Below are 11,724 nucleotides of genomic sequence, written 5' to 3'. Positions count from 1 at the left end.
CCGTTTGCTGGTGTCCGGCTGGGACAGCGTGGAGCCGCTGAAGTACGGCCGGCCTCTCCGGGTCCCTCCCGCCGTGGAAGCCCTCGGCGAGCCGTCGCGCCCGCGTGTCCCCACTCAAAGCCTCTGCGACGCTGAGCGTGGGTATTGTCCTCGGTGGCTAGCGGGTAGAGGCCCTGGGTGGATGATTGGATTCTCCCTCCTACGAGCGGAAAAGAGAGGCCCTGGGTGACTCCGTCACGTCAGGGGAGAAGAGACCCTTCTGCTGTAGCGGCTTGGCGAGTCGGCGACTGGCACGAGCGTCCTCTAGTCTCCGATGCCGCTTGCCTGCTAGAGCGGCTGGCTGTCTGCTCCCTACCTCGGGTCCCCGGAAGGTGGTTCCTATCAACGCTGCGTGGCAACCTAGTTTAATTGCCACTGAGGCCCATGTGGCGACAGCTAGTGCCCTCTGCGAGACCGCGTGTCCCAGGGGTGCCTCTTGGTGCGAGACCCGCCGCGTGCCTAGGCGACGGACGGCCATTACGAACGTGCTATCTCTGGATGCCGAAAGGCGCGCACATTGGCATCGGTGCTGAGGCCCGGCATCGTTAGGGGTCCCCTTCCTACTTCCCAGATCCTTGAGCCTGGCCAGGAGGAGCCACCGTCCAGCGGCTCAACTATAGAGGCTCAGGGTCCTGCCTCTACCCCCTTCCTGGATTCTTTCCCTGATCCCTGCCCTACTCCTGTTGGCCCTGTCCTTGTCCCCCTCACCTCCTGTGATGCCAGTGCCGGCCTTGGGAATACCCCCCAGGGAGTGGCTTCAGTAGTTTTTCCTTGTCCAGACCCACCAAGGGCTGCTGTTCTCCTTCCGCCGCCCCTTGTTGAACTGGGGAGCGGGGTGGGTCGCGTGGCGTCAGCCCATTGGATGCCATGTTGGGGGTCTGCCCCCTGCCTGCCCACCTCGGTGGCCACGGGGCTGTGATGGGGGCCCCACTAGAGGATAGTCATCAATCGGTGACCCCGCCCCCCCATGCACTGAGGGAGGAGCTGCGGGAGTTCTTTGAGGACGTCCGTGGCTCCCGTAATAAAGTCCAGCTTGCACTCCGGCTGTGGGGGGATTTCCATCAGATCCTCCGGGCCGCGAGGGCCCTCATGGGGGAGGGTAAGAGGACCAGGAAGCAGGCTGCCACAGCCTACCGGCGGGTCCGCCTCTTCCGTGACTCTTTACTCACCTACAGGGTAGGTCACGGATTGCTGCACAGCCTGCCGGAGGTCGTGGGTGTGTCTGCCGGCGAGGATCCTCCCCAGCCCTCCTCATGGTGCCAATCATCTTTGCCACTTTAAACACCCGGGGCTATAGGATGCCGTGACTACACCCGGGGCGCCAGCCGGCGGAGGGATGCGGCCATAGAGCAGCTGGAGCGGGAGGTCTTGGAGCTGGAGAGGCATCTGGCTGCCGGCCCCGAGGATCCATCCCTCTGCAGAGCACGCCGGGAGAAGCGGGAGGAGCTCCGGGCCCTCGAAGACCATCGGGCCCGGGGTGCTTTTGTTCGATCCCGCATCCACCTCCTTCGGGAGATGGATCGCGGCTCCCGCTTCTTCTACGCCCTGGAGAAAAGGAGGGGGGCCAAGAAGCACGTCACCTGCCTCCTGGCGGAGGACGGCACCCCCCTCACGGATCTGGTGGAGATGTGGGCCAGGGCCTTCTACGCGACTCTTTTCTCCCCGGATCCGACCGATCCTAACGCTTGCAGAGTGCTATGGGACGGACTCCAGACGGTCAGCACTGGTGACCGGGACCGGCTAGAGCTGCTTCTCACTCTGGTCGAGTTCTCGGAAGCCCTCTGTCGCATGCCCACCAATAAATCTCCGGGCATGGACGGGCTGACCGTGGAGTTCTACCGCGTGTTCTGGGACGTCCTCGGCCCAGACCTGGTCACTGTCTGGGCCAAGTCTTTGCAGAGCGGGGTCCTCCCTCTCTCGTGCAGGCGAGCCGTGCTCGCCTTATTGCCGAAGAGGGACCTCCACGATCTTACGAATTGATGTTCCGTCTCGCTCCTCAGCACGGACTACAAAATCGTTGCGAAGGCATCTCGATGGCTAGGGTCCACCAGACCAGACCTACACCGTCCCGGGCTGCATGATTTCTTGCATAACTTGTATCTGGTCCGGGACCTTCTGGAATTAGGTATAGGGATGCGTCTTCGTTCCCTCTTGTCCCGGATCAGGAGAAGGCGTTCGACAGCGTGGTCATGGGTTATCTCCTGGGCACTCTGCGCAGCGTTCGGCTTCGGACCCCGCTTTGTGGGTTTTCGTACAAGTGCTGTACACTTCTGTGGGTGTGTGGTCAGGCTCAACTGGACCCTGGACCGACCGGTCAGCTTCGGCGGGGAGTGCGGCAGGCGGTCCCCCCCTCTCGGCCAGCTGTACGCTCTGGGCATTGAGCCCTCCTCTGTCTTCCTCCGCAAGAGGTTGACGGGATTGGTGCTTCAGGAGCCGGAGCTGTCGCTGGGTCCTGTCGGCGTATGCTGCCGATGTGCTCTCGTGGTCCAGGACCCGGGCGACTTGGCGTAGGTGGAGGCACTGCCAGGCTGTTGTACTTGGCGGCCTCCTTCCGTCTGGGTCAATTTGGAGTCAAGAGCTCTGGCCTGGTGCCGTTGGGGACGTGGGGCACGTGGCAGCGAGCTCCCTTCCACCCGCGCTCAGGCTTCGGTTGGACGCGGGTTCCACTGCTCTGTCTCGGGACGTTTACCTTTTCCCATGCATCCATTTCTGCTGGACAACTGCACGGTTGCGAGGCAGGGGTGACGGAGCGGATCCGGAAATGACAGGACTCTCCGCTGCCTCTCCCTTCGGGACGGCACTGGTGCTTAATCAACTGGTCCTGTCCATTGAGTCTGGTAACCAGCTCAATACCCTGGTCCCGCCCCGGATTTCCTGGCCAACCTCTGGACGGTGCTTCTGGCAGTTCTTTTGGCCAGGGTGCACTGGTCTCTGCATGGGTCATCCACCTGCCCCTGGAGGAGGGGGGCATGGCCTGAAATGCCCTACGCACTCATCCATTGTCTTCCCTCCAAGCCTGCAGAGTCTCCTGTATGGTGCAGGTAGTCCGGCATGGAGTGTATTGGCACACGCCTTCCTCCGCCGCTTCCGAGGGCTCTGGTACGACCAGCAGCTCTTTTACCTCCATCCGAGAGGCCTTCCGCGAGACCTCTCCGGGCTGCCGGTCTTCTACCAAGACCGCCTCCGGACCTGGAAGCTCTTTTCAATGACCAGGTCCATGGCGGCTACCGTGGGGGCTGATCTCCTCGCACAGCCCCTGCTACACAACCCCCAGCTTTGTGTGCAGGTGGCGGAGTCCCCCACGGTGTGCCAGAGGCTGGTCTTGGCGAGAGTCACCAGGGTTGGAGACCTCCTGGACTACGACTGGGGAGACTGGCTGGATCCCCTGATGCTCGCTCAGCACATGGGGCTCTCCAAACCTTGTACTCCCCAGCGCGTACTTCAAGAGGTGAAGGCCGCTTTACTGCCCGCTGCTCGGGCCTACCTCAACCGGATCCTGCGAGAGGGCACGCCCCATCCACCCTCCACTCCAGGCCCCGTGGACCTTTTTATGGGGCTCCCACCCCGTGGATCCAATCGGCCCCCTCATCCTTTCACTGCAGCTGGTTCTGTTCCAGGCCACGCCAAGAAAACATCTGTACATGCTCATGCTCCACACTCTCCACTACCTCACCCTTGTGTCCCACCCCGATACCAAATGGCAGGACCTCCTGCCACCTCTCAAGGGTGAGAGGCCCTAGTGGGCCAGCTTATACTCTGCCCTGGTCCCGAGGCCCGTCGGGGATGTCAGTTGGCGGCTCCTTCATGGGGCTGTGAGCACAGGCGTGTACTTGGCGCAGTTTACTCCTGTCCCCAACACCTGCCCTTTTTGTGGCATGAAAAAGACCCTGGCGCACATTTATTTAGAGTGCGCCAGATTGCAGCCCCTGTTCCAGCTCCTCTTGAATCTTATGTTGCATTTTTGGTTGCACTTTTCCCCTCACCTGTTTAGCTACGCACTCCCTGTCCATAGCCCCACCAAGTCACGGGATCTCCTTGTTAACCTCCTCTTGGCCCTGGCCAAACTAGCCGTCTACAAAACCAGGGAGAGGAGTTTGGCTGACGGGATTTCCTGCGACTGTGGGGCCTATTTCTGCTCCTCCGTCCGTTCACGCATCCAGGCAGAGTTCCTCTGGATGATGTCCGCTGGCTCCCTTGATGCCTTCAAGGAGCAGTGGGCATTATCCGGGATTCTCTGCTCAGTGTCCCCATCAGGTTCCCTTCGTTTAGCTGCGTGACCTCACTCCCGATCCTGTTTTTTCATTAGTTGTCCCACGGAATTAGTTGGTGTCACAGACCTGTGGATCCTTTAGAAGTGGGTGGACTTTGCCTGCCCACCTCCTGCATACCAATAGGACCAGACTCCTGTACCCTACTGGTTTGGGTCTGTCACAATACATATATATGTATACACACACACACACACACACACACACACACTTCTATGAAATAATTTAAATAGTTTATACCTAAACATTGGTGTTCTGTCTTCAGACAGATGGTCAATCCTAGGGTACGTCTACACTGCACGATTATTTCGAATTAGCTTAAACCGATATTACAAAACAGATCTAATAAAATCGGTTTAGCGCGTCCACAGTGGGATCCCGAAATCGATTGTTTGCGTCCATGGTCCAAAGCTACCATCGATTTCAGGAGCGGTGCACTGTGGGTAGCTGTTCCTCAGCTATCCCATAGTTCCCACTTCCGTGTTGAGAGCACAGTGCCTGATGGGGCAGAAAACACTGCCCCGGGTGGTGCTGGGTACAGCCTCACCCCTCCCTTTGTGAAGGCAGCAGACAACCCTTTGGCGCCTTTTTCGCGGAGTGCATTGAGCAAACGCCATAGCACAGCAATCTTTCCCTTTTTTTTTTTCACGTGGTGGTGGGGGGAAATAAACTGAGGAGCTGTTCCCTGAACCACGCCAGACACTGTGTTTGAACCTACAGACATTGGGAGCTCAGCCAAGAATGCAAATAATTTTCAGAGACTGCTGTGGACTGTGGGATAGCTGGAGTCCTCAGTACCCCCTCCCTCCCTTCATGAGCATCCATTTGAGTCTCTGGCTTCCCGTTACGCTTGTCACACAGCGCTGTGTATCCTGGAGTTTTTTATTCAAACGCTTTGGCATTTCGTGTTCTGTAACGGAGCTGGATACAACAGATTTGTCTCCCCATACAGCGATCAGACCTAGTATCTCCCGTACGGTCTATGCTGGAGCTCTTTTTCGATTTCAAACTGCATCGCCAGCCGTGCTGATCAGAGCTCCACGCTGGGCAAGCAGGAAATGTAATTCAAAAGTTCGCGGGGCTTTTCCTGTTTACCTGCCCGCTGCATCCGAGTTCAGATTGCTGTCCAGAGCGGTCAGTGCTGCACTCTGGGATGCCGCCCGGAGGCCAATAACGTCGATTTCCGCCCACACGAACCCTAATCCGAGTTATCACTATCGAATTTAGCGCTACTCCTCTCGTTTGGGAGGAGTTCCGAAATCGATTTAAGGAGCCGTTTAACTTGATATTAATGACGACGTCGTGTGAACGGATACAGCGTTAAATCGGTATATCGGCCATTAAACCGATTTAAAGTCGCAGTATAGACCTGGCCCTACACACAGTAGTTATGCATGTATTTTGGGGCCAATAGGAGATATATATTTTTGCATGAATAAGACTAGCAAAATATGGGCTCCTTTAGAGGGTTAACAAATAGCAAATATCAGGTTTGTTTTATTTCAGTAGCTACATCATTAGTAAAAGAATCAAATGAATACATCCAAAGAGCTCCAAAAGGTTATTTCCCCCTTGCTATCATGTTGTACATTAATATCCATTATAGTTAGCACACACATAATAAATAATGTAATCAGATAATGACATTAGGCCAAGGACTGAATGGGCAGGAAACTGACTTAACTTCTAAGCCCTAGTGGTGGTTGTCCTTTCAGGTGAGGTTTGAGACAGATTGGCAGGGCAATGCAGAGAAACCCCCTTCTATGTGTCTTCTGTGCATAAACAGAAGACTTCAAAGCTATCAATCTAAAACCCTTTGCAAGGATTAAATTCACACACACCAGAGTGAGAAGGAATGCTGAGGGAGAGTATTGTCTATCTAGATTAATCAAATCCATTTTATTTAAGGTATTTCTAGGGCATCCAGCACCGAAGTCTCCCTTGGAGATCACACAGAGAGACTCTTGAGCTTGAGCCATTTCTACTAGACTGTGAAAATAACTTTCTGAAGGTTCAACACAGTAGCAATGTAGTCTGCACTGCAGCTAGGTTATCAGCCCTCTTTCATTTACTACACTGGGGGAGGGTGCAGAGGGGAGGCAGCGGCAGCCTCCGTTTGCAGTCTGCTCTCTCGATGGCTCTGCGTTTCTCCAGCAGGCTGGCACGTTCCTGCCCAACCTCATATGTCCGGGGGAGGCGATCTTAAGGAGCCGGAAAAAACCCATCCCCAAACAAGAATATGAAAAACAACATTTCTGAGCTCTGCTCAGTTCCAACAGCAACACGAAACTATGTGCCGTTTAAGTATTTCATGAAATGGCTCTTGGCACAACTGTCAGTCCCTTTCGGTCTGCATCCATTCCTGGAGGCTTCCTTTTAGTCTTATTCGGGCACGTGTTAGGGTGCGGGAGAAAAGGGACCGAGGAGTGCTGACAGTAAGGGACACAGAGTGCTGACAGAAGCTGCAATCTTCCCACACAAAGCTCTGTCAGTGAACTTCATTCCTGAGCGGCCCTAGCCCGTTAGTCTGGGCCCTGCATAGCTGGCTGATGTACTTATCTTGTTCTGCAGCCCTCGCCCCAACCTCCTCTCCAGACCTGGGATTCCACACCGCTCAGCCAATGCACCTGGCTCCTGACCTGCACTAGCCTTTCTGCTCTGTCCTTTCCGTCCTGGGTTCCCACACAATTTAGTCAGTTCACCTCAGCCTGACCTGTAGCATCCCTCCAGCTAGTCCAGCCCTGGAAATCCACACCGCTCAGTCCATGCACTCAGCCTGGACAACAGCACCCTTTGCTATCCCGGATCTGGACCTCGCCTGAGCTGAGACTGCCAAACAACATGGTGATGAGTATGTGGTGCAGACCACACAATCTTCATACATTTGAACCCAAATCTCCAGAGATGAAAGACGCCTCCGTGAACTCACCACTTGCAGCACCACCCGCTAACTCCCCCTTTTCAGGCAGGGGTTTCGCCTGCTGGATGCTTGCAGCTTCCCCCTTTCTCTCTCTCTGGGCTTTTACATTTCTTCCACTCTGACCCATTAGATATTTACTGACAGCGCAATGTGACTTTTAACACCGGTTCTCTATGTGCACTGCCCTGCAGAATTGGGCCAGATAAAACCGCTCCCCAAACCCAGCTGGCTGGACGTTTTCCTCTCCCTCTATTCTCTCACTGTATTAGCCAAGCAAAGGATTCCTCTTTCTTTCTCTCTTTCTTTTTCCATCCCTCCCTCCCTTAGTGCAAGCCCAAGACGCAAGATCCTGCCGAGGGAAAGTGCTCATTGAAATCATCACCACCAGCGATCCTGTGCCTGAGGCTCAGAGGAAATAAAACCCCTTTATAGCCAACCTCCTGCGGCTGAGGACTTAATAGCATGGCAATGGCTCCAGGCTCTAAGAGATTCACACTCACCTTTGTCCAGTACATGGGATCTGTCTGTTTTCTTCTCCAGATCGTCTCTGTTGAGGCTGATGGTGAGTCCAATGCAGTTCGGGCTGAGTTAGTATTAGTGGAATCAGATTTGTATGTTGTTATTGCAAAAAAAATTTAAAAAATAAATAAACTTAAATATACGCCCCATTCTGAGTTAAGGAACGCCTGATTCGGAGTTTTTTAAAACTCTATAAATATCCTGGGGTTCAACAGAGAAAATAATTAAGATCTCATAAGGCTGAGATTATGTTATTAGAACAAAAATATGTGACTGGGAACTTGTCCAGGGGAAATAATAATAAAAAGGCAGGATAAGAAGAAGAATTAGTTAAATTTTAGAGAGCTTCTCCCACAATCAGTAATGTCTCCCCAAATACCGAACCTGACATCTCCTCAGTGCAGGTCCCTCTGGTTTTTAAGCGTCAGGTACCTGAAAAACAGGAAGACAAAAGTCAAAGACTTTTCCCTATAACTCTCGCCGGTACTACACACGCTCAAGACATCTGCTAACGTTACTGCACCAGCTACTAGCTCCCATGAAATGATCCTTTTTGCTCTCTGACAATAATCTGAATGAACTGTATGCTTTTCCTTCCTAGAAGCCTGTACAGTTTTAACGATTTCACCTTAATTAATGGTGATCAAACTGCCTTAACAAGAACATGATTTATTTAAAAAATACAACAGTCTATTTTCCTGGGAGAGAGCAGTACTGAATGGCCACGCTTGTTTCTTCATGCTCACAATCCGGGTAGACAGAGTTATGCCTGATTTCAGTTTTTTAAGTACACTAACCTCATTCCATTGATGTTTGCTATGTGATTACGGAGGATGGTAAGACAAACATTATTGAATAACAACAATGTTTTCATTTTGCTCTGAGAATATTTCGTCTCAGTTTTTTGTCTTAGATTTTCATTTAATAATTGAAATAAGAGAGGGAAGAGAAAACGGAGACAAACTTTCCTTGCATGTCTATGTTTATTGCATGCTGTGTATAATAAAGGTTTATGCAGCAGAATTCACCGTCATGAATTTGGTGACAATGAAATTAAGTTAAGAATGAAGAAGAAGGAAAGTTCACATCCTTTCAAAGCACTGTAACTTCCAAAACTGCAATTCCAGTTTTAGTGAAGGATCCTCATATAGCAAGACTGCTTTGTGGGGAGAAAAAAATACTTCACTATATTTGGAAACAGGGACACAGAGAAAGGAATAATTATTTTGCTTGGTTAGGAAAGCTTTTCCTTAAGTATCAGTGGTAGCTATCCCAGAGACCTTACTGCGTGTCTGGAATGACTGGCTTCTGGTTCCATCCTAAACTGACCTCCCCTGAGATAGCCAAGAGAAAAGGTGGGTGAGATAATATCTTGTATTGGACCAACTTTTGCTGGTGAGAGACAGAGAGAAACAAACTTTGGAGCTTTTACACAGAGAGGAAAAAATGTTGTTGAACAGTATTTCAGTAACCATTTTTAAAGGCTTACTTAAGGGAGTTCATGACATATTTTAATGGGCATTCAGTAGTTTGTCACATTCATCTTACACATGAAATATACATAGATATGCTAAAATAATTAAGAATTACAGGAAAGAAGATGTAAAGTATAATATAAATGCAAAGCATTATTATAAAATTTTTATTTAACTTCTTCTAAACAACATTCTGGAAAACTTGTTGGTTCATTATTACCAAGCTATTCAATGTGTTTTCTTTATATCATGATTTAAGCCAACTCCTGTAATGCTGAGAAATCACTTTAGATGAAGTTATGTCACTATGTAGAATTGCCAGGTTTAAACAGATCTGAGAGTATAAACCAGGAACAATATTTCCTTTCATAATAGATTCTGAACTGGCCTGAACAGGAAACCATCTTCTCATTTGTGAAAATTATAGATGAAAATTTAATTTTACAGACAATTTCTGCTCTGTAAGGTCTGGAGATGTGAGTGGTAAAATGACAAGGAACAAGCTGGATAATATATATATATATATTTGTTACTTTTAACAAAAAATAATGTTTTGCAAACTCCTGAGGAGATTTAGAGTATACCTGTAAAAATCTTATGAAACCAAGCCTGGCCTCTATATAGGCAAACCTCAGAAACTGGTTACAATATATTTCCCTAAGGGAGACTTTGGCTTTATTCTCTGACATGCAAATAATGACATAGTGTAGACAATATAACTAGAGATCATACAAACCTGGTGGAGGTGTAAAGCCTCAAGGATTATTTGATCTAATAGTTCACCACACTACACATGGACGTGGTGTAGCTAGAATCCATGAAGATGTAGGTAGAAGCTAAAATAAAATATATTTTAGAATTTCTGTGTGACTTTTATAAGTTAAGGCTATGTCTACACTGGCAACTGAACAACAAAACTTTTGTGTTTCAGAAGTGTTAACCCCCCTGCCTCCCCACCCCCAGAAACACAAAAAGTTTTCCCAATGACAAGCACCAGTGTGAACAGCTCTTTGTCGGCAGAAGAGTGACAAACAGCTGCTACACTGTGTGCCTTTTAGCGACATGGCTGTAGTGACACAGCCCTGTCACTAAAAGCTGCGTACTGTAGACATAGCCTAAATGTGTCTGCTAATGGCACCTGGACTGAGGTCAGTCAGATAGAAGCTCCCTAAGACCCTGTTTCTCCTTTAATTTACACTGGTGTAAATCAGGAGTATTTTAACTCCATTAGAGTCAGTGGAGTTACTACAGAATAAAACAAGGGTAAGTAGAGAACTAAGCCCTAAGGCTGTTCATCCATGACAATCACAGGTAGATTCCAGATTTGTACATGGAGGGAATGTATAGTCACAAGGATTTACATGGATAGCTTGATTTAGTACAACTACCTGCACGTCAAAATAAACTCTAACCCTCATTCTTGTAAAGATGGAGATTTTAGCTATTTCATTAAGGACATGACTGGTCTCAGCTATACCAGTGTAAATGTGGAGTAACTGGAGTTTGCATTTACACTGGGTTAAATGAATCAGGCCCTGTAAAAGAATTAACTTTTACTCTTTGTTTTACCTTTTTCACAGCTGCCAAAATGTCCATATAAACCAACAGTAGTTTTCTATAGAACATTTGGTCAGATGAACAAAATGTTGTAACAGTGTGACAGCAATTAATCAGTACAATTAATATAATATTGAAGTGAACACCAGTAGTTTACTTTTGGCAAAAGCTTGCAAAATTGCTCCAGCAAGAAGTAATTTTATTTTTTAGGTTTTGTGTTACATGCAAAACATTTTGCCTGCTCTACTAATTGGATCAGTACATAGATTGCAAGTGGAAGAAATCCCAGGAATTCTGAATCCATAAAGTTAGACACAATTAGACACTGGCCTGAGCTACAAAATTCTGACCTCAAACCATATCTAATGTTTCTAAAATTAGGCTGTTGTGGGACTCAAATCTAGGGTTTTGTTCATTTCTCAAATACAATTGAGAGTATTCTCGTTTCAATATGTGCTTACAAAACTGCCATTAATGTTCTCTCACATACACACAGAGTGCAGGCTAGACCCCCACTACTTCAAATGTGAGGCTTCTTCTTATGGAACTATCAGTAAACAAAAAAGTCAGAAGAACTAATGGACAGATGGAAAACTGATACATTTAAAAGAATAACGGAAAAGTAATAAGAAGCAACTTCCTGTACTGAAAATGGATTAAGAAAGCTGTGACAAAGGCAGCTCCCAGTTCCCTCCTGAGCACTTGGTTCCTGTTGCTTTTATCTATTTAGATGGAAGGGAAAATAATTTTTAAAAAATGTAAAATAAAAAATATATATATTATACTGATTCTTTATGTTAGGGGTGTAAATCAAACCCAAGAGAATGAATGGGAATTTTCTTTTATTCTCTTCTAGATGATTTGGTGGTCTCTTCTGGTCTCAAACTCTATGATTCTATTTTTGTTTTATTATCTCCAGGAATTTGTGCATGAGCAGCAGGTGCAA

The 11,724-nt window shown here is 49.0% G+C and overlaps 1 protein-coding gene across 1 annotated transcript in view; it reads left to right on the top strand.

Moving 5' to 3' along the window:
• Window positions 1-7,351: 7,351 nt before the first annotated feature.
• Window positions 7,352-11,724, top strand: part of SUSD5 (sushi domain containing 5) — a 72,402-nt gene continuing 68,029 nt past the window's right edge. The window contains exon 1 of the mRNA XM_032798790.1: window positions 7,352-7,789. Within this exon, the coding sequence (XP_032654681.1) occupies window positions 7,690-7,789 (100 nt within the window). The 5' untranslated portion in view covers window positions 7,352-7,689. The remainder of the gene's footprint in view (window positions 7,790-11,724) is intronic.

This window comes from Chelonoidis abingdonii, chromosome 2 (assembly GCF_003597395.2).
Source record: "Chelonoidis abingdonii isolate Lonesome George chromosome 2, CheloAbing_2.0, whole genome shotgun sequence".
NCBI classification, from domain to species: Eukaryota; Metazoa; Chordata; order Testudines; family Testudinidae; genus Chelonoidis; species Chelonoidis abingdonii.
This window is presented reverse-complemented; position numbering and strand designations above follow the sequence as displayed.